Source organism: Melanerpes formicivorus, unplaced genomic scaffold (assembly GCF_026170545.1).
Source record: "Melanerpes formicivorus ecotype bairdi unplaced genomic scaffold, bMelFor1.0.p_v2 SCAF_62, whole genome shotgun sequence".
NCBI lineage: Eukaryota > Metazoa > Chordata > Aves > Piciformes > Picidae > Melanerpes > Melanerpes formicivorus.
The window spans coordinates 3,715,535-3,738,536 of record NW_027142414.1 but is presented as its reverse complement, the minus strand read 5'-3'; the positions used below and the strand labels follow the sequence as shown (position 1 = coordinate 3,738,536).

At 40.7% G+C, this 23,002-nt stretch overlaps 1 protein-coding gene and 1 long non-coding RNA gene across 11 annotated transcripts in view; one reads left to right on the top strand and one right to left on the bottom strand.

Annotated features, from left to right (window-relative positions):
- PTGR2 (prostaglandin reductase 2) overlaps positions 1-7,313 on the bottom strand; it is a 34,542-nt gene extending 27,229 nt beyond the window's left edge. For 6 of the 10 annotated variants that reach the window (XR_010990282.1, XM_068162215.1, XM_068162216.1 and 3 more), the window contains exons 1-3: positions 7,248-7,313; positions 6,619-6,790; positions 1,213-1,281 (exon numbers count right to left, since the gene is read on the bottom strand). Coding sequence is in view for 9 of the 10 variants with exons in the window: in XM_068162215.1 (XP_068018316.1) it covers positions 1,213-1,249 (37 nt within the window). In the remaining variant the exon portion in view is untranslated. Of the gene's footprint in view, positions 1-1,212; positions 1,282-6,618; positions 6,839-7,247 lie in introns of those variants that run through there. The other 4 variants (XM_068162211.1, XM_068162213.1, XM_068162214.1 and 1 more) reach the window with 4 other exon arrangements.
- Positions 7,314-10,724: 3,411 nt separating this feature from the next.
- Positions 10,725-21,720, top strand: LOC137453177 (uncharacterized). The gene is made up of 3 exons (XR_010990283.1): positions 10,725-10,798; positions 16,709-16,773; positions 20,234-21,720. It is a non-coding gene; the product is annotated as an uncharacterized lncRNA (long non-coding RNA).
- The last annotated feature ends 1,282 nt before the right edge of the window (positions 21,721-23,002 follow it).

The window sequence follows — 23,002 nt, the reverse complement described above, 5'->3', positions numbered from 1 at the left end:
TTAAATGGGTGCACGGCCATCATCCGCACTGAAGACCTGCTTGATATGCCAGCTTCTGCTTACCTGGGCCAGTACCAGGCACCTGCACTGACTGACAAGGTCCACACTCTTTATGAAACCTTAAGGCAACTTATAAGAAAAAAGGAACCGTTCCTATTATCATGAAAATGGTTCTGTATACCCCATGTCCTGAAAAGCTCCTAACTTTCAAAACTGACATGCATTGGGACTTCTCTCACACAACAAAACCATCATGTACTATTTTTCAGTAGCAAATGACCATAAACTTTAACCATTCAAGTTTTAAATTATCACCTTTCAATCTCTTTTGACTCAGAGAGACTGGGGGAACGCAGACCATCGCTACTACACATGCATATGCTGTTAAAGCATCCCTTCGTAGCTACACAGACCTTAAATTTAAGCTTCTCAGAAACATCTATAAACCTATGCCAAGAGCCCCAGAACCAGAGGCTTCACCCTCAGCCTGCTGCCACATGTAGCAGACCAATTGGACCAACAACTGGAACTGCTGGCAGTAAAAGGTGGGAGCCAGATACCCATGCATGTTTAAGAGTGACTGGGTGACTACAGCACACTCTGTTGCAACTCTTGATCTATGTTAGGGAAGACCTATTCCTAAGTCATAACAGTTCTTACTCTGGGTACTATTTTGGCATGCAGCAGCATACAAGACTCCCCCAAAAACCTAATGCACACATGTGGGTCTTCTAAAACAGACAGTTTGTACACTCACTATTCAAACTATGTGTAAATAAAGAAGTAAACAAAGAGCACAAATTTAAAAACTAAACTCTCTGAAACAGGGGAGGGAGAAAAGAAAAGTATTTAGTAGAACTGAACAAAAGCAAACAGTAGAAAAATACTTTTAGTCATATCTTAAAATGCAAAAAAAAACACATCAGAATTAAAAAGCAATGCCTGCTAATCTTTCTTCATGGTGAGTTGCTACACTTAGGGTTTTCTCATATACAACACGTTAAACTTTTTTATCACCCAGTAATTCAGAAATCTTTATGTACTGACTAAATAAATACACTTCACCATAAACTTTACTTATTGCTACGTGCAACATTAAGCTACATAAATGTCAATCTCCTAAGTTACTGTCTGTTTCTTCTCCCTCACCATCCTGGAGAATTAGGCAACCACAACAAGCACATTGCTCCTTTACTGCAGAGAAATACATACCGGGCCGTGAATTCAGCACTACTCTCTGTATAATCATGCCTGCTTTTGTGGCAATTTCACACTGGATTTCTACAAAGAAAAACATTGTTTTAAAGAATGAATCACAAATTTTCTTGAAAAATAATTTGGAGCAAAGTATTTAGTAATTTGGAAGCTGGGAATGAAATAGAGAGCAGCACCAGAACAAGAGGAGACAGTCTTGAGCTGCACCGGGGAGGTTTAGGCTGGGTGTTAGGAAGAAATTCTTCACAGAAAGAGTGATTGGCCATTGGAATGTGCTGCCCAGGGAGGTGGTGGAGTCACCATCACTGGAGGTGTTTAAGAAGAGACTGGATAGGGCACTTGGTGCTGTAGTTTAGTTGATTAGATGGTGTTGGGTGATAGGGTGGACTCGATCTTGAAGGTCTTTTCCAACATGGTTAATTCTATTGTAAATCAACTTCAGCACCTAACCCCAAGAATCATATAAACCAGTCTCAAATGTAAGATAAACAAGCTTGTGAATAAAGACTTTTCCTGTTCTTCTTGTTACACAATGTCATAGTAGCACCTTCTGGAAAGACTGAAAATTATAATGCACTGTGCTCCTCGTAAGATCATCACCACCCCCACCCGGCTGTAGGAGATGTGCTCAGTTTGCTTTCCTGTGTGGACCGAGAACACTCTGTTCCCGCCTAAAAGACACCGAGGCAGCTTTGCACACATAGGCCAGGTGTTACTCCAGACAAGAAATACACGTGTGCCAGTAATAGCAGTGTGCAGGTATATGGTAAAAAAGAGATTGTTGTGCAGGATGTTTCACATGAAACAGCAAGTTTTTCTAGGAGCAGTGCACTTTCACCTAGGAAATAGTCAGGCCCAGAGCACAGAAGGAATTAGATTACCATTTGCTCTGGTTTTACTGAACATTTTCTCCTTGAATTTCAACAGTCAAAGAGAGGACTGGAAATGAGTTGTTCTAACTGTGAGATGCCAAAGTGATTAAAAGGAAATTAACCTGATTTAAGAGGAGACAAATTATGATCTCATATGCCTTCAGCGCTAATACAAAACAAAAATGTTACTACTATTCTCAGCCAAGTGTCATAAATAAGCAGTCTCCACACGCAAGGGCATTAAGGAATGAAACAGCAGAGCTGTCCTCTGTGTCATAATGTTTATTTTGCTGACAAGAACAGCAAATTGGAGCGAAGGAGATGAGCCTAGACAGATTACGTCACTACCACTTATCTAACATCTTTATTCCTTGAACACTGCAAAATACAGAACCTTCTGTCTGTACTGTTACGAGTGCCTACATTACAGCACTCACAGATCATCAAGAACGACAGCTCAGAGCGCTGAAAAACATAGTAACAAAGTTATCAGGAGAAAATGGGCCTTTCCCTTCCCTCTAAACCCCACAACTGACTCAAACCAAAAGTATCTTGTTCATAAACAAATTGAAGTTTAACATTTTATTGGGCTTGCACTTCAAAACCTATGTATTGGTGAAAACTACTCTATAAGTTTTTTTTCAGTTTTTCAACACTTGAAAGTACTACAAGAGAAGGATCTCAAACATGTCTTTACAGCATCAAATCACTGAAAAATAAGTGGACTGCAGAGTTCTTTGGACAGAGCAATAAAGAACATCAGTCTACAACAAAAGGAAAAAACACCCACACACTGATGAAGTAACTAGCTACTGTTTGTTCAAACAAACAAAGAGTACTGAAAATACAGGAGTTAATGGTTAAAAAGAGAAATAAAAATCCTTTTTTATACCCAAACAGCTGATACAGTCTCTGTAGTAAGTATACTAATGCAAAACCCTAACAGGAAGGATGGCCCAAAATACATGGGCAGACCTTGGATTCATCATTGTACTCAGCAACAGATTTCCTGTGTGATCATGGGCACACCACCTTGTACTTGTTTTGTAAAGTATTTTTCAGATCAAAAGTCCAAAATCCTCCTCATAGCATTTGCCTAACAGAATTACATTCAAGTGGTATTGTTGTTATCCCCAGAGCAACTGTCTTGGCATCTGAGAATCGGTGCTAATTCAATAAACTTTTTATGCACTGTCAGATGGGCCCAGTGCAATTTTAAAGGACAACCATGGAACTGTTTGCACAGATACAGAACTTGGCTGAAGTTTATAACCACAAATGCAACTGCCCTGTGCAGAACTAATGAGTTAAGAATGCAGTGAATATATATCAACAGTGATCCGACAGCTCATGTGAAATCTGGGCAAATCATTCCTCCATATACTATACAGATCTAGTTCAAATCAATCCAGAGCTTGAAGGGTTTGAGCCACTGTTTATAAATTACCAGGAGCAAGCAGGACTGCTGCACAGCTTCTGCCTTCCTGAAAGGCCACTGTCAAAACTGCTGACTCAGTATTTGCTATTGAGGCTTAATAATTGTACTACGCAAACACGAAAATCCAATCTGAACAGGAAGAGAGATGAGGAAAAGCATTTTTATTGTGCCTAGCACATACTTGAAATAGCTGCTTTCTATGATAGCACAGATTAAAAAAACAACAACAAAAAAGAGCTCTTTAAAGAAAGCCAAAGCTACTAACATATTAAAACTATTAAAACATAGGAAAACCAACACAGACTGGCATATAAAGATGAGAGTAGAACAAGTATAAAATGTAAATTGAGATTACTTCTTTGAGTGCTTGACATTCCAAGGGAACAAAAATGCTGTTATTTCCTAGGTAGTTTTCACAGCTTTTGGTTGAGAAGCCTGGGTACTAATTCAATTTGAAAATCTTCCAGAACCGTGACTTGAGTAGGTGGACAGAAAGCCAGGTTGGAAACTGAACTGTCACTCATTCTATGACAGCTATCACAGCAAAATACAACACTGGAGATGGTTACTTCTAAATATGACTACATTTACTCTACAGTGGAAGTCAGTAACGCCATTACACAAGCAAATGGTCACACTAGCATCGTAACATAGTAAGAAACATACCTTCCTCACATTATAAACATAATGGAAGCAAGTAGAGAAAGTAAGCAGAGGCACAATCCTTTAGCACCATTGAATGAGGAAAGCTTCTGGGGAAAGAGGACAGATTTTTTACAAGTGAAACAAAGGGAATTTGTACCCTATCCATAATCCTTGTCAATACATGCATAATGCCAGCATGAAGGATGCTTATGACTACCTTTTTTTTTAAGAGGAAGCCACACATACTAATGGTTTTTAGCTTTTCCACACAAAAATAATCTGAGTTGCTTTCACTCTTCAAAATGAAATGGAGTAAAAATTAATTACAAGTTTTAACATCATGCCAAGATCACCCAACTCTATGAGTACAACAGCAGCATTATGCAGCTCAACAGCAGTACCTTCAGGGGAGTCTTGCGTAAGTTTCAGGCCAGTTTTATTATCCCTTTCTCACTTTCTCCCTTGTAGAGAGACACATGACAACTCCTTTTAAAAACGTTAGTGGTAAAATGCTCCAGTTTGTTTGTCCTGGGCTTGGTTCCTAGAACTTCTTGTTTCTGGGACTGCCTGTAAGACACTCTTTCACTTACATATACTTTTGCCAAAATGATCAACCTGCTTTCAAGCTGTTACAGCCCATGTCAAGTGTGGTCAAGCTGAAAAGGACAGAAAGGTAGTTTATTCCTTCTGCACCAGGCCCAGGCAGCATAGAAGAAGGCAGTCAGTGTAAATGGAGAGCAACTAAGACTGAAAGTCTTCTGAAACTGCAATGTCAAAATAGCTCAAAAGAAACTCAAAGAAAAAAATGTTAAGGAAGAATGACTCTGAATGAGGAACATGCATGAAGGAAAGATGAGAAGGACTTGCGCTAGTAATCAGTAAGCACAGAGAGACAAGGCAAGAATAGCAACTGAAAGGCAAATAAAGCAGGAAAGAAAGAAACAAATCGGGAGGAAGAACTGGAAAAAATGGGAAAAATTAATAACACAGAACCAAACAAACCGAGATGGGAATGGCTGGGTGAAAGACAAAAGGATTCTAACTGTAACTGGCAAGGTGAGGACAATAGAAATGGAGAAGCTAACATAACAGATTAGGCACTGAAGTCTCCACCACACGCCTAAAGAGTTCTACATTTAAACAAGGTTAATTAATTGCAAATTCAAGTTTTCAAACTGTAGAAGCCCGAATCAATACAGAACTGACATGAATGGAGATAAATGCCTGCCATAAAAGGGTGAGTGAAACAAACTAATAAATCCAGATTTCCTGATGTTTCATGTCTCATCACTGAATTCTCTGGTGTCAAGCTCCTCCTGTACAGTTATCTATGTGGATTCTCTGACACACTGTAAAGGTTGAGGGCAGCCTGCAGTCTTTCCCTCAAGAAATAAACAAGTAAAAAGGGAAGAATGGCAACAGTAGCAGGATTTGATTCAGCCTTCTTGCTTTTCTTTTTTTTTTCTATTTTATATTACAAGAGGCCTAAAGTCTTTGAGCTTTTTATCAAATTTGACTGGCACTCAGAGCAAAACTTCCAGTAAGTACATACACTCGTATCTACACACAGTAAGACTTTATCACAGTATCACAGTATAACTAAGGTTGGAAGAGACCTCGAAGACCATCGAGTCCAACCTATCAACACAGACCCCATGACTAGACCATGGCACCAAGTGCCATGTCCAATCTCCTCTTGAACACCTCCAGGGACAGTGACTCCACCACCTCCCTGGGCAGCACATTCCAATGATGAATGACTTGCTCGGTGAAGAACTTTCTCCTCACCTCGAGTCTAAACCTCCCCTGGTGCAGCTTGAGACTGTGTCCTCTTGTTCTGGTGTTGGTTGCCTGGGAGAAGAGACCAACCCCTTCCTGGCTACAACCACATTTCAGGTAGTTATAGAGGGCAATGAGGTCACCCCTGAGCCTCCTCTTCTCCAGGCTAAACAATCCCAGCTCCCTCAGCCTCTCCTCATAGGGCTTGTGTTCAAGGCTTCTCCCCAGCCTTATTGCCCTTCTCTGGACACCTTCCAAGTGTTTCGATGTCCTTCTTAAACTGAGGGGCCCAGAACTGGACACAGTACTCAAGGTGTGGCCTAACCAAAGCAGAGTACAGGGGCACAATGACCTCCCTGCTCCTGCTGGCCACACTATTCCTAATACAGGCCAGGATGCCATTGGCCCTCTTGGCCACCTGGGCACACTTTACTTTTCCAAATCTAGGTGTCAACAAATCTGAAGGGTCTCAGGTACCACCTCTTGGGCATTATTACTTATTTTTTTTTTTTATAAATGGTTGAACTACATTGAAGTTGCTGGTAATTTTTTAAAAATACTAACACACAAAGCCTATTTTTAATTAGCAGAGTTTTAAGTCAAGAATGAACAACAGAATGCAGACTGTTTCCCAGAAAGGAAAAAGCATCAGTTCAGCAGAAGCAGCACCTGAAGTCTTTCGGAGAAGCCTGTGATGTAGTATGCAGGCTCCTGCAATCCCAGGGTACCAATTATCCACCTGCCTAGGTGTGACCCAAGACCAAGTTAGAAATCACTGCTGCCAAAGATAGAAGAGCCACTGGAGCCTGTCTTGTAGGTGATTCAATACCGACTTCAGAAGCTGCAGACGTGAATAATTTAGGAGAGAGAAACCGAGAGTGGTCAGAGGCGACAATGAATGCTCACGTTTCAGTGCTACACAGACAGCCGGTTAGGTGCTGGAAGAACCTCAAAGAAACAAAAAAAAAAAAAAGCCAAAAAGATTCCTCCCTTCACCCTTGGCCATGGTTTGACCCAAAAGCTCAGTCAAGCCAGATTCACTCTCCTGTTCTAGAGATCAAGCAAGCACAATAGTCTCTGCCAACAGTCAAACTTGTCCCCTTCACCTCCCTTCCCCAACCCCCCACCCCCCTCCACGCCCCGCAACGAAGAGGCCCTAATGCCTGGGAAAAAGACCCCTGGAAAGGAGGACAGGGACACGGCCCCCCTCAGGGAGGGGCTCGGAGGGCGCAGGCCCTTCCCTGTGTGACAGCCGGCACTGGAGCCCACTCGTCCGGTCGCGAGACGCTCCCGCTCACCTTGAGCCTCACCTCGAGCGCTCCGGCACTCTAGGCACAGGCCAAGGGTCGCCCAGACTAGGCCCCTCCCCGCGCATGCGCGGAGCCGTTAAACGAGGAAAGGTCGCGGGGCAGCGAACTTCTTAAAGCGGCCGTGGGGGAGCTGCATAGGCGGCTACTGCGGGGCGACGCGTAGAGTCCTAGCCCGTCCGTCGTCTCTTTAGCAGCAGGTGCCCGAATTTGCTTCCTTGTTCCCTCCATTTTCTGGGGACCGTTCAGTGAAGCTCAGCCACCCATGTGGGCGAGGTGACGGCGGCGCGTCTCCTGGGGCGCCGGGAAAAGGCGCGTCCAGCGCGTGAGGGGTTTCCTGTGAGGGGGACGTTGAGAGTGTGCGAGGTTTTGTTTATTGATGGTAAATAAGGCTCTACTACAGCCACAACTGACATTCCAGTGAAGTCTCCGTTGTGTAAAATATAACGTATTTGCTGTAAACGTACTTTGTCGATGCTCGTATACAGATGAAGAACGTACAGACCAGGCAGTCGGAGGATGAGTGACTGAAGAGCCAGAGTTTTCCTGGGATGGGGCTCAGCTCCTGGTGCTGCCTGACTTGATGACTCGCCGTACGGTACAGTGACTCACTGTGCTGGGAAGGCAAACAGGTCTGTGAAGTGGTTGGTGGAAATTACTGCAGAGCCTCAAGTGACCACTTAAGACTGGAAAAACTTCCAGACTAATGGTCCTGATGACTTTGTACTCTGACTGCCACGTAAAGACAGGCATTTCTATTGTAGCTTTACTCATTGCACTTCAGTATAGGTCTAAGTGAGCGATTTATAGTTGTGCCACCGTAATACAGAAAGCTGCATTTCACCTTCGTTGAAAGAACATAATTTGAACTGTGCTGGGGTGTCTGTGGGGAAATTAAGTATAAGGAGATCAATACTTTTTCTCTCCAACTTATATCAGGTATCTCATGATGGGTCAACTTACTTTGCATTACACTAGAAAGAAGCATTAAGGTTTAAAATAGTCCACATAGTTTCAAATGGGCTTGTCATATCTGTAGGTGGCCTTCATTAAAATTAATGAATACTGACTTGCCTGGTCACTTGTGCAAGAAAGGAGCAGCACAATTACTACAGAAATAATTCTTGCAGAAACCAGTGTTATATGTGAGCAAACAGGGAAAGATTGTGACATGTATTAATGGAGAGCTCCCCGTTAGTTTAGAAGTAGTGTATTTCAATGACAAGTAATCAAGTGCTCTATATGGGCAAAGGTGCATATTTTTCCCCCATTTTTGTGTAGTGACAATACAACTTCAGATAGTTTATAAGAGCACCAAAAAAGCTCTACCAAACCCCAACACATTAAATAGACATTCAGAAGCTCGGTACAGCCCCTTTCTCTTTAACCCTTATATTCTCTCCCCCATTGTGTCCCTTGTTAAGTGCTTATTAAGTTAAGCTATTGTGAAATAAGTCTGGGTGTGAACTTAAAACACAGTTGCTATTCTGCACTGACTTACCTTGTGGATACAGGTTCAACTGTAAGAATGCCTTTTTGTGGTTTAGCTTAATCCAGCTCAGACTAAACTAAACCACACAAAGTCACCCGTCATGTGAAACAAAACCATCCAGCAGGCAGGCCCCTGTGAAATAGTTGTTACATAAGAGACATTAAGGGTTGTTAGGACAGATAAACAAGGCCAGATCAACCTGGGTGTCATAATTTTCAAGTCCATCAGAGATGAGGCAGAAGTGAAATGGATACTGTGTTTATGCTGGAAGATGTTTGTGGTTATTGTCAAGCAAGTGTTGCTGCCTACCAGGATAGGGAACATCATCCAACTGAGCCTTACTTCACTGCACAGATCCTACCTCCAACTCAAGGTTTTCTCTGAGGAACTTGAAGCAAATGTGAGGAAGCAAAACCATTTCTTTACCACGTGGGAGGTCCTGTTTGAGCCTGTTAGAATAAAAATGGCGGGGTTGGGGGGGAGGGTGGGTAAGAGGATTGTGGCTGCGAAGTTGAAGCCATTAGTTCCCAGAACCATGTGTAAACTTGGACAGAGTGTAAACATAGTGGAACAGCTATCTGGTGACGCTAATAACAATAGTTATAATAGAACTAAACAAACAAATTCTGCAGGATTCATTGACTATTTAGCTTACTCTTCACTCATGGATTGTTTTCTTCTTTACCTGCCCCTTAATATGAAAACAATAAACCTTACATATTCTGCCTATACTGTAAGGCTTAAGTGTTTTTAAATTACAATATAATCCTGTTTATTTTTCAAGACTTGCTGGGCTGGTGAATCATATTAATGTATGTAATAATAATTCATCTTTTACACATTTCTGTGTTCATAGGTAATTCACAGTCTTGGCAGATGTGTGCCATTTTCAATTAACATCACTATAATAAGGAATATTTTTCAAATCATATAGATGAATAACACAGATGTTGCTTACATAACTCATGTGCAGCTGTGTTTTGGCCATCAATATCCTCTGGGGTATGCTCAGGCTCTTAATGTCACCAGTTTCCTTAGCCTCTGTGCGCAGGGAGCAAAGTGGTCTGTGATGTCTCAAGAAACACCCTTCATGGATTCTGTGTGTAGATCAATTAGACTACTCAAATCCAACACAATTCAAATCTTCCTTACATGGTAGGTCTCTTACAGGATGGGAGAACACAACATCACATGTTTCTAAAGATACAGAAAGTTAGAGAAACATTTTTGAAACTGTTCTTCAGAAAAATGACAGAATGTTGATGAAGGTGTCTTGAGAAAAGGTGTGCATTCTCCAAGGATAAAACAGGCTTAGGGAAGAACTGTGAGTGATACCTCTTTGTACTCTTGGGTAATAAAACCCGTTCACTTGTCCTACAAAGTCTGAAACAATGTTTTGGGCTGCAGTAAGAGAAATACCTTATAAATCAGCTGTAGTAGACTGGATATTTCTGGTTTTCTAAACTATTTCCTAGATTTCAGCTATGTTTCTTGCCCTCATGGCCACTGCAGAACAGACAGTGAGAAAGCTCCCCTGTTCAGAAGTGTCAGCTACCAGCCTGAAGTGCTGCTGAGTGTCATTTGAGCTAATCCACATATCTTTGCTGAAATGTGTTAAGAGCTTGCAGATGATTCATTCTGCCAGCTAAGCTGCAGATGCAATAACTTCACCAGAGGACAATAACACATTAGGTCATTACAGCCACTTGCAGTGACTATGTGAATCAGTGTAAGTAATCCAATATATGACCTGAAAAATTTTAGCTTGACACAGCTGTTGAGGTTGAACTGAGCTGACTTTATGTCTGAGTGACATGCCATACTCTAGAGAGAAGTTGAAAAGTGATTTGTGAGCAGCTCAGCTCTGTTGGCTGAAAATGTTGGAAAGGGCAGACAGCTGTGGAGAACAAATTATTCTCCAAGTTGTTATGCCATCCACCTCTGAATTGTCCCTGATTTTGCAGTTTTTATTCATGCAGGTCCTGTTCTGTAAAAAGAAACAAACTTCATGATGTTTTGCTGCTGGACTGAGCACTAGCTTGAGGCAAAGGTATTTGTGAGTAAGTTTCGCCACTTAGGTGTCATATGAAAGTAATGACTTCTGATGCTAATTGCAAGCTAATCACAGAATGGCTTTCATCTGTACAGGCATGAAGCAATTGCTACTTTTATGGTAACTTGTTTTTCTCATGTTTAATGCCTGGGAATGCCCCAACCCATATTTTTTGTCATTGTTTCAAAACTTTAGTCTGGATTATGACTGGCCAAAGGCATGGGTTTTGGTGGTGATAAGGAAGCTTTGCTCTATAAACAGACTTTGCAAGTCAAAACTAATGGGTTTGATAAATGTTCACACAGGAGACTATATATGGGGCATGTGTTTAAGAATGCCATTAATTTATAGGTAAATAATTAATTTTGTTAGGGAAGTAAAATGTAATATGTCAAAACCTCATATTGTTATCTGACTTTTGTAAGGAAAACACAGGATTAGATTTTTGCTTAAATGTTGAGCCTGATCTTTTATAACCATTTGATATTTTGTAAACCCTTTTAAATCCATGAAAAGTGAGCATCATTTTAATCTGATGGTGATAGTGTTTGCTCAGCACGTTTTACTCAGAATTCTGCTTCCTTTTCTGTCTGAACCTTTTATTCATCCTTAAGAAAGGGAATACTGAAGTGCTCGCTGCAGAAACTGATATTCCTGTTGTCTTTAGTTTGTTAGTGATAGTTTCTTTATGCAAAAAGAATCTGATATTATAGAAACTTTTATATTATAAAATATGAAGCTATGGTTTTCTTATTTTTGAATTCTAATGCTAGAAGAAGTAATGCTAATGGCTAACAGAAGCACAGAGAGAAATGTAAGTCTTCTAGAGCGAGAAAAATTGTTACTGTGAGGGATGTCTTTGGGGCCATGTGAAGTTATACATAGTATTACATCCTCCTTGGTATGCTCGTCCTTGATCCAATAGAATTGAAAAGTCACAACTTGTATATTTCAACCTGTGTGTTTGTGGAAAAACATACTTGGGGTGTAAATGAAAGATGGAAGCTAATAAAAGGTGAACAAAGGAAGGTGTGAGCAAGGAGGAAGATTGAGGAGGAAGCTGCTTCAGAAGGATCTTTTCTTGCTTGAACTTATTCCTGAAAAGCAAGTACTGTTTTGTGAAGGAGGACTATGTAGACTTGGAGAATCTCAAGATAACCAAACACATACTGTTTTTGAGCTCTGTGCAGGGCTTGTTTTGGAGCTTCTCATTATTAACAGAATGCTTCTCATCCATTCAGCATGTGTATGTTTCCTTCTGGAGGTTTACAGCACTTGGTTGTCATTAGTCAATTATTACCAACTTTGCTACCAGCAAATCAGCTGTTGTGTTCCACTGGCCTGGAAATGAGAATTTGCAAATACTTTCACCTGTTTCCTCTAAGGAGGAGAAGAGGGATCCATAAGCACAACTGGCCTGGAAGGAATTAATGGTGTCAGTAACTTTAGTCTGGGAGACTGTTTGCCCTTATTATTATGGGTGAAGAAGTATTTTATTGGACATATGAAACTTAGATGACAGCTGTTTTGACTCTCAGCTAAGCAACTGCAGGGTAACAGTGAAGAGTTGTCTTTTAGAGGCTGACAATTAGTAATTGGGAAGTCTGAAGCAGCTAAGCAAAATCTATTTCAGATTATAATTGCATACTGTGTTTTACCCAGCAGAGCTGGTAGGCAGTAAAGAGGCTCTCTGCTGTTCCCAAGCAGTAAATGAGACCACCTGAATGACAGTCTCTGGGGACATTTTGGGGAGAGCATTTGTGCATTTATCAAGGAAATGACATCTTGTTTAAATGCCTTTCTTTCCTAGTTCTTTGTATGACTTTCAGTGGTATGATGGTATGATGTGCACAACAGTACTAACAGAATAGTTCTCTAGGTCATTTAGTGGGTGCTGGCTTTGCAAATGCTGCAAATTGTGTTAATTTGAAATAGAATGGTGAGCATTAAATTACAGGAATAAATAAGCTGTATCATAGTTCTGGCAAACATGAAATAATTATAATTTTTTATAGCAATACCTGACTAATTTGAGAGATCATGTCTAAAAATCAAGGAGCTGACCATGTGAACTTGGTATGTAGTTTCTATATGTAGTAGTTTCTCACAGTTCCCACCACTACTTTTTGGAAGCTGAAATGGCATGACAGAATTTTGTTTGAATGTCAGAGAAAAGAATACAGAACATTTCTGTCTGGAATAGACTGGTAGAATTGTGGCTAAGGGTCTGATGATGACTCCAAGATTGAAGTGCGTGCAGTAGGAGAGAGTTTACAAGCAATGACCTCCAAAAATATGCTCCTGTTTAACTCCATTATCTAATTTGTATGTCCCTGTTGATTTCTCGGTGAGCCTCTTGCTTTTGTATTGCTTGAGGCCATAGTGATATTCAAGGATGCTTCTCATACATGTGAGGAAAGCGTAGAGAAACTTACAGGAACCTATACACAGAGGCTATGGTGAATCCAGAAGATAAATATCAAACAAGAGCATTTGCTCTAGAGTTATTTGAATGCCTTTGCAGTTGTTAGCTTTGCAGGTCATGTATATTCCTGTCTGGTCTACTGTAGGTCTCAGTTATGTTAGCCTCTTTCAGCTCATTTGTGTAGTCAGTCCACTATAGCTTCAAGGAGCTAGAGAAGATCCTGCAGGTGTAGTGGGGGAGATGAAAGAAGAGCATGCATTTGCAAGGGAAGAAAGATCTTGCTTAGTTTGTAGAAAGGGAAAGGTCATGAGAGTACATGCAAGATGTCTGATAACAATCTTGTGGCAGCCAAGAAGGTGTTTCTGTTTGGCATTGTCAGAGTGTTTCTGGTAAATCAAATGCTCCATGGGCCATATAACAATATAACCACATCCATATTTGGGAAGCATTCTTGCCTTGGAATGACACATCCTAGCTAGGGCTATCACTTTGAAGTTGCATTTTATGCTCTATGTGGATGTTGCAAAACAGCTCTAGCTGTATGTTGTATTTTGAGCATGAGCCTTTTTAAGGCTCCATTGAGAAGAAAAAAGATTGCCAAGTTTTTACAGGGCAGAAAAAAAAAAGAGGGCAGGAAAATGGGGGAAAATCATTAATGAGATTTGTACTGATAAACATACAGAGAGGAATGGAGTTAATTTTCTGTATTATCATATGTGCTATGACCTTTATAACAGAATTAAGGAATGTTAAGAGATCAGAGATAAACAGAGCAGCTGGCTGGGATAGGACACTAATTGGCTTTGGAAGGCAGCTTGGAGGGCTGCCAAAATACTTCTAAAATCCAGGCATGAAAACCAATGTGATATAACTTGCTTGTGAATCTGAGAAGAGTAAGAACTGTAGAGTGATCCACCAATTACACCACAGTGTAATGGTGGTGACAGAAAATGCTCTGCAGCCTGGTTTGCACTGCCACAGACTGCCAGCTCAGGCCAGCATGGAAGGTCAGTGAAGAAAGATTAAGAAGTAGAGGGACAGATGGAGTCATCAAGGTGCATAATTATGTGGTTCCAGATTATCCTCTGTATTTAGTACATGCCCATCATACATGTCTTATTTGTTCATGTTGGTGTCTCCATTGTGATTGATTTCTGTCCCATTCCCCTTCAATAATTTATTAAAAGGATGGCAGGGAAATCAGTCCCCATAAAACACAGACTACCATATGCTACCTATGGAGCCTGGTTGCTTTCTGATCTTCCCCTGCCCCCAGATTTATACTGCATATGTTTCAATTTAATTGCAATGGCACTGAGTCATTGTCACTGAAGCCTATTTGGGATGAAAACTTCTTGAATGACAGGCAGTGACAAATGATTTGAGATGAGCTTTGAGATTCCCACTTGCAAAATATCAGCTACTGAAGCTCAGGAGTTCCTAGCTGGTGACTTTAAGGATGCTCTTTAGAGAGAGAGAGATACAAATTTTACATTAAAAAAAATATAGATAATAGAAATACTGAATGAGGCTCTAAATCCTGCAGGTATTTATATACCATGCACCAACTAGTTATGAGGAGAAATTATTTGTGGATTTGTTTGTGTGCAGTGGATAGATATAATAGATTATTTTTTTTCAGCAAGGGCTATTATTTGTAATGGCACTTGACAGCAGAAATTCATTGTTTGAAAAATGCAGGAAGGGACTGACAGCATTTGTTTTTACACCATAAACCTTTGAAAATGTAAATTTTCATACAAATACGTCAGCAGTTGTGCAGTTTGGAAAAGCGTGACATTTTTGGTGACGCATTTGGAAGAACTCCTGTAACTCAGCTGTATTTCTGTTTACTCCCTGCTGCAGGGAAGGCAAGTGTGCAAAGATGTTCTTAGCATGAAACTTCAGGATTGCAGGTTTATTCCAGTTGTCATAGTCTAGTCAGTAGTTGGCCAAACAGTAGGACATAATGAAGTACTAAATCATTCTTCTTCTGATCTGACAGTTTCTGTTAGTGGGTTGGGTTGTGTAGGAACTACTCAGTGGGTATGCAACCTGTAACTTTCTGCATGAATGAGAATCCCTTAGTCCAGATAAACAGTCTTAGAGCTGAATGTCGATTGTATTTTCCATACAAAGAAAGAGCATTGCCTTCATGTTGTTGTACCTGTGAGAAATATCACTACAGGCTCATAGAATCATTAAGGTTGGAAAAGACCTTAAAGATCAACAAGTCCAACTGTCAGCCCAACACCATCATGATCACTAAACTGTTTGAAGTGCCACATCTACATATTTTTGGAACACTTCCAGGGATGTTAAGGGATATAAGTTAAACCAAACCATTTTGGGGTATTAAACAAATCAGTGATCAAATTCTTTAAATATTCCAGGTTCCAATAAGAAATTGGTCTACTTGGACTACTAAAGGAACAGTCTAGATTGTCATCCATAAAAATTATTCTTAGTATGTAGCATTGCTATATAGAGATAGAAAAATATTCCAGTCTTCATTTCTTTTATTGCAACAAATTCAGTCAAGCTGTGAACATTATTCTGCAGTAAATGGCTCAATATTTCTTTTTCTTGTTGGTTTGTTGTGACTCTGAGTACTTCTAGGGGGTTTCTCTGCCTGTGCTCAAAGTCAGCGTAAAGTACAGCTGGATGTCTTGTGGAAAAAGAGACAGAATAAACCTTAGTGGAAGTCACCTGTGAAAACAAGCCTGTGAGGGCTTCTGCCATATTTACTTGGGAGCTGCTTTAAGCTGAGGCTATTGCAGGCTGCCCTACCTGAGCTGTGCTGCAGCCATGCCTGACACTTGATCCTGACCCTGATTTGTGAACTTGTTTTCCCAGCTTAGCTTTAGCCTTGCCTCATCCCCATGGGGCTGCCTGATGCCCTAGGTTTGGGGCAACCCCCTGTCATGCCCTGCTTCCTCACTGTGGGTAGTGAGACCGACCAGCCTCAGCTGGTGAAGACCCTGCCCTGTCAACCATAGGAATCTCCTTTGCCTCTGATCCCAGGCCCCCAGGAAGCAGCCCCAGCCCTTGGTGCTCCCAGAAAGTCATTCATTTAAGTCAGTATCTATTTCCAAAAAGAAAACCAAATAATTTTATTTCCAGGTGGTTTTACATGTGAATTGCACAGAAACTAGAACTACTCATATTTTATAAAGCATTCATTGTGAAACCAATGCAGTGCAGGAGTCAGTGTATGTAGTCTTGAAAGAAGCTCTAGACACTTTCAGGGTTTTAGAAATGACATATATACACTACCATAATAGTGGAGCGTGTTCCTTTTAAAGTTGCTTCAATCTTGTAATCCATAATAAGAGATAAATTCCAGAAAGGTTTGTTGAAATTTGTTAGAATACTGTCTATCAAATCAGTTATTATAGCCTTAAAAATGTGCATTAGTGTTAAAAATCTGCCTATGCCCACCAACTACTATGCCCACCCTTCTTGCCAACTGTGTTTTTCAGGAGTATTCTACTGATCTAAAGTATTCTTGAGCTTGAGAGCTATTGGTCTATGCACTTCTTCCAAGGTATGTACATTAATAATAATATACAATGCTATACATTTTCAGAGTTCTAAAATCAAATACCACATATATTCATAGCTCCTTTTCAAAGTTCCTCTCACACAGTAGGTAAGAAAATATAATCTCTAAATATTTAAGAAATAATTAGAGGCAGTTTACAAACAGTTGTTTTTAAATGGTCTTTTAGGTGTTGTTTATTATTTTTTTCTTAAGTATCCTGTTTAGAATAGAATAGGCCAGGTTGGAAGAGGCCTTCAAGATCATCGCGTCCAACCTATTGTCCAACCTATCATCCGACACCACCTAATCAGCTAAACCATGCAACCAAGCACCTTATCAAGTCTCCTCCTGAACACCTCCAATGATGGTGACTCCACCACCTCCCCAGGCAGCCCATTCCAATGGGCAATCACTCTTTCAGTGTAGAACTTCTTCCTAACACCCAGCCTAAACCTCCCCTGGCACAGCTTGAGACTGTGTCCTCTTGTTCTGGTGCTGCTTGCCTGGGAGAAGAGACCATCCCCGGCCTGGCTACAACCTCCCTTCAGGTAGTTGTAGAGAGCAATAAGGTCACCCCTGAGTGTCCTCCTCTCCAGGCCAAGCAACCCCAGCTCCCTCAGCCTCTCCTCATAGGTCTTGTGTTCCAAACCCCTCACCAACTTTGTTGCCCTTCTCTGGACACATTCCAGCAAACATCAAGTCAACACTCTTCCTAAACTGAGGGGCCCATAACTGGACACAGTGTTCAAGGTGTGGCCTAACCAGTGCAGTGTACAGGGGGAGAATCACCTTCCTGCTTCTGCTGGTAAATCTAATTTTCAGAGAGACTTGTGCCACTATTCAATCAATTAAGCAGCACGAAACAATCGGTGTCCCAGAATTATGCATGTAGATTAGTGACCCTTAGGGTCACTAATGACAGAGCATGTTGAGTTTAGTACCATCTGTAAATTGAGCTGCTAAAACACAGGAAAAATGTAGTGTGACAGATGAATTCACATGTGAATTTGATCATTTAAAGCTAACCAAAGCTCAGACAGTGTGGCCTTCAGCTCAGCACTTGGCTTCCACAAATGTTTTTTCTTTTTCTCAATAGTAAACAGTGAATGATATTACCACAGACTCTTTTTCATAATGTAAAAGAACGCTTGTGGGATTCTAGGAAAAGTGACACCAAATGCAGAAAGGACTGAAAGTGTGTTTAAGGTAAAATTAGGTAGAAAGTTTCAGCAGTCCTGGTTTTCAGCGTGCCCTAATACAGTGCTTCACAGATTTTGTGTGGTTTCATCTCTCAACCACAATGTCCCTTCCTTTCTCTCATGCACCAAGGGCTCATCCTGCTTCTCAGGGAGGCAGTTCATGACACTTTGTGTGTAAGTGTACATATATATTTTTACACATACATGCACTATAAATGTGTATCTTGCCAAGTTGATCCAAGAAGCTGAATCTTGCTCAAGTTAGTCAGGCAAATCCAGTGTTTCAATTTTAAACTCAGATATGAGAAATAAAATAAATAAGCAACTTCTTTTCTTTTTGTGAACTCTTTTAAAAAAGGCAACCCCCTTCTTCCCAGAAGTTGTACTTCTTTCCTAGAAGTTGTACCCTAGAATAGTATTTCAAATGTAACATCTTGACTTTTTAATCTTAATTCTGACAAAGATGGGAGACAAATATTTATACTAGGGAAATTCACATTTCTGTCTAATAAGGAGTAATTAATTTTCTCCTGTAATAATGCAGCTGAAAAAATGGTGACTAGGAGGGAAGGAGTTTCTTTGTATTTATGTTGATGATTTTCTAAATTCACAGCCTCACAATGCAGCTGCCCTAAAACACAATCACTTGTATTTCCTATAAGATTTTTTCAAACCATTTTACTATAATTTAATTAAGCCTCCTCTTATGTGAGATAAGGGAATTTGTGTCTTGAATCATAGTATCACTGGGATTGGAGAGGATTCTGGGAGGTCAACAGTTCAACCTCCTGCTCAAAGCAGGGTCACTTCAGACCACATTGCTCAGGGCTTTCTTTAGCACGTGTTGGAAACTTCCAAGGAAGGAAATTCTACAGCCTCTTGTGGCAATCTGTTGTATTACTTCACTATTCTCACTGGCTGTTTGGAACATCCTCTGTTTCAGTTTATGACCGTTGTCTTTCTCCCACTGCGCACCTCAATAAAGAACCTGGCTTTGCCTTATCGTGTAGGTAAAGATATAGCCTTGCAGCTACTAAAAGGCTGGTATTAAGTTTCTCCTACCTGTTCTCCTTTCCACACTAGACAAGCTGAATTTTACTCAGCTTCTCCTTGCAGATGTGTGGTGGGTTGAAATTTTCCCCCAACATTAACTTTGCCAGACCAGCTCAGGTGAAAGCAAATGAAAAGCTGTATTTAGAGGCAACACTACAATTTACAATGGAATGCAGTGAATGTGTACAAAATATACAGTATTTACAATATTTACAGATATTTACAATTCACAAACAACATGAGAATCCCCCTGGTCAAAAAGACCAGGGAAGCTGTCTCTCTGCATGCACACACCCCGTCCAAAAAGGAGAAAGGAACAGAGAAAAAGTAGCAGTTAGACTTCACCAAAACAGTGCAGCCAGCCAAAGTCAAGCAGAAGCAGATTAGTATCTCAACAGAGCATGATGTGAGCAGAGAAAAGATCAGAATAGGCTCTCTGAATGTTTTGGTACATCCAGTCTTATGGTAGGTATCTCTCCACTCGAATAATTTAGATTTATCTTTATTTTCCTTTTCACATCCAATAGTGATTTATTTACATTTTTCTACTTTTCTGCTTGAAATCTGTAACAAAATTTTGAAGGCATAGCCTAAAATTGCCACAGGATGACGTGTTCCAGCCCTTGGCCATCATGGCTTTCTACTGGCTCAAGTTTATCAACATCTTTCATATACTTGTTTGCCAAAAACTGGACACAGTATTCCAGATGCAAATTAACAAATGAGGTGTGAAGAGGAATAGTCATTTCCTTTTATCTAACTTTTATTTATACAGCTCAGGATGCTGTTAGCCTTTACTGCTGGCTGGTGCTTACCCCATTGTCCACTAGCTCCCCAAGATTCTCTTCTGTGGTGCTGAGTGGCATATTGGTTCCAGGCTGTGCAATGGCAAAAGATTAGGCCAGCCAAAGTGCAGTATTCAATTTCATGTGGTTCCTGTCAGTCCATTATTCAGCTTGTCTAGAGGTAGCTCTGCCCCCAGGCATTGAATATATTTGTAGGATAAACACTGCAGCAGTTCGTAACTGGTTTATGCTGTCATTCATTTTAAAAGAAAAATATCACATTGAAATTGTAGAGGAAATTTCAGCATTATTGTGAGATGGAAGTTTTAGGCTTATTGAAACCTGAAACATCTATTACAAAGTTCAGGACTTTCAACTTATACTTAATTTCAGGGAGAACTAATAATTCCATATTGTCTCCCACAGTGCCGGAGCACTAGTTCAGCTTTTGACAACCAGAAAGAGGATGGGACTTTGGCCATGCCCTGACTTGGTGAAGAGAGTGCCACCTGCTGAGCCTATGTCCTGGGTTTGCCACTGTGTGTGCAAAGTGTATACTTTAATCCAGATTCTGACTCAGTGCAATCTAGTTTATTAATGATATGAGTTGATGTTGTTACATCACGAGATGTGTCTATACAAGCCAGAGAGCCTAAGATGTTTATATAGTGATAGCTAGGAAATCTTCCAATCTCCTTCTTCAATGTAGTAATAAAGTAGCAACATATCAGGGAATATGTATGTATTAAATGTTGTTACTGTAAAACTGATTAAAGTGCAGTCTGCATGCACCTGCACGTTGTCTTAGCATGTGCTGACAAGAAAATAAAAAAATTAACACCTCCCCCACCATTTCTTTCTACTGCTAAGAAGAAAATTACAATGACTGGTTCTGGAGATGCAAGGGCTGGGTAACATGAGGAACAGAGAAGGAAAAAAAAAGAGTGCATATGCATAATGGCAAAATCTTTACAAAGCACTTCATAAAACTGTTTACTGCTCAGTAAGATAAACAGTAGCATACAGCTCTGTAAACACTCCTCATGCCGTGGTGTTTTTGAAGTGTGCTGCTTCTATTTCAGATCCGTAAACTGGCTGGTGTATCTACCGGTTTGCCCAGTTTTGTTCTTATCCCATTTGGTTTGTCTAGGAAGTACCATGCCTTCCTATAGGTTTGGCACCTTACAATGTGTTTCTGGTGTGTCATTTTGTTAACTCTGTCTTAAGAATCCTTCTTTACTGAGCCAGTCTGCCTTAGGAAGCAACTATCAAAACCCGGCAGTGTTGAAATGTCTGATAGAGGAGAGTAGAAGCACACTCCCTGGTCTGTGCAATGTCAGCTTCTGTGGCCAGATGATGACGTTTCTGCCATTGTCTGCTGCTTTTACGTGACTGTGTATTGTGAAACATGAGACACTGCTCAGCATTCTGCTTCCCAAACTCCAAACAGGTGTACAACATGTGTTTGTTCTGGCTGGAAGGAAGAGCTACACATTGCTGTTACGACATGATTTACAGTCATAGAAGACTGCTGGTTTTTGTTTGATGTTTAGTTGGCTGTTTGGGTTTTTTGTGTGTTGACTTTGTTTGCTTGGTGGTTTTCGGTTGGTTGGTTTTGTTGGTTTTTTTTAATGCCTTTTTTTTTCTTTTACAATAAGAGTTGAGATAAGCAATTTCAATCTTATTAATATCTGATGTGCTTCACCCTAGGCACTGATCGCCTAATGTCTTGTAACAGAGGAAGGAGATAACCCCAGTTTATGGAATCTCTTTCAGTCTTTATTAGAACAAATTAAACTAATGGGTTTTGGCTTCAGTTCCAATCATTATATGTTCAATTATCTAAGTTTGTTTAGCATATTAGCTAATTTATGAACAACTGTGAATATTTTTTTCTGTATCAATTTAAATAGTTACTGACCTTATTGCTCCTGTCTATTCTGAAGAACATATATATATATATAAATGGTAGTTTTCCTTGAATGTGCTATTGAGACAGTGTTATATCAAATGATAGCTTTGGTTGTGAAAGAAAAAAACAACAATGACAAAGAAACAAAACTCTACCATAGAATCAAACAGGTTGGAAGAGACCTCCAAGATCATCCAGTCCAACCTATCACCCAGCCCTGTGCAATCAACTAGACCATGGCACTAAGTGCCTCATCCAGTCTTTTCTTGAATATCTCCAAGGACAGCGACTCCACCACCTCTCTGGGCAGCCCATTCCAATGGCAAATCACTCTCTCTGTGAAGAACTTCTTCCTAATATACAGCCTGAACCTCCCCGGTGCAGCTTGAGACTGTGTCCCCACAGGTACCAGTAGTACCTGTGGCTCACTGTTACTCTCTGCAGCATGACAGGAAAAGATTGGGTGTGGTAATTAGACTATTGACCCGGGAGTCATCAGAGAAACTTGGTTATGCATCAGATACATTCTGTAGTCATGGGTAAACCACTTCTCTGGGCTCCTGTTTGCGCACATCTTGAGCTTCCCTGGTAAAATGTTCTGCATAGGAACCGGGCATTATTATGAAAGAAGTAGAAACCGGAGTGAGGAGCGCTAAAATTACTGCTATGTTTCACTCTATAAAGCAGCACATCTTACAAGGGAGGCTGGGTGGATAAAAAAGTTCTGCTGCTGCGGCACTCAGTGATCAAAGCCTGGGTGAACACGCACGCTGGGGAAAACGTTTGGTGTTTTTGCGTTGCTTGACATCTTTCACTGTGCGAGAGTCCAATCCGTGAACGTGTATTCAAAGAGTTTCCTTGTCTCTGAACAAGCTCATACTCATCAGAGCAGTCTACAGGGGGAGCAATGACGAAGCAGCTGCTGTGTTTCCTGCCCTCAGAAGAGCGGCAGCCTGCCCGCCTTTGCCAGCACACTGGGCTTTTGGTTCTCACACCATGGTAGCCGAGGAAGCCATATTCCAGCAGACGAGCTGAACAGTTTTAGAAACCTCAGCACTGTGTGTTCTTGTGCAGGTAAATTGCAGTTTTCTTGTGAAAGTAAATGTCAGGTGTTTGGTAAAACAACTAACAGCATAGAGATGACCTGAGGATTTGCAAACAAATCCTCCCGTCCCTCTTTTTCCAGTTTTCCTTCAGGAAAAAAACATTGAAAAAGAGGGACCCAAAAGCAAAAACAGAAACCTATATTAGTTAGTTTGCTTTCCTTTATCGACAAGGACCAG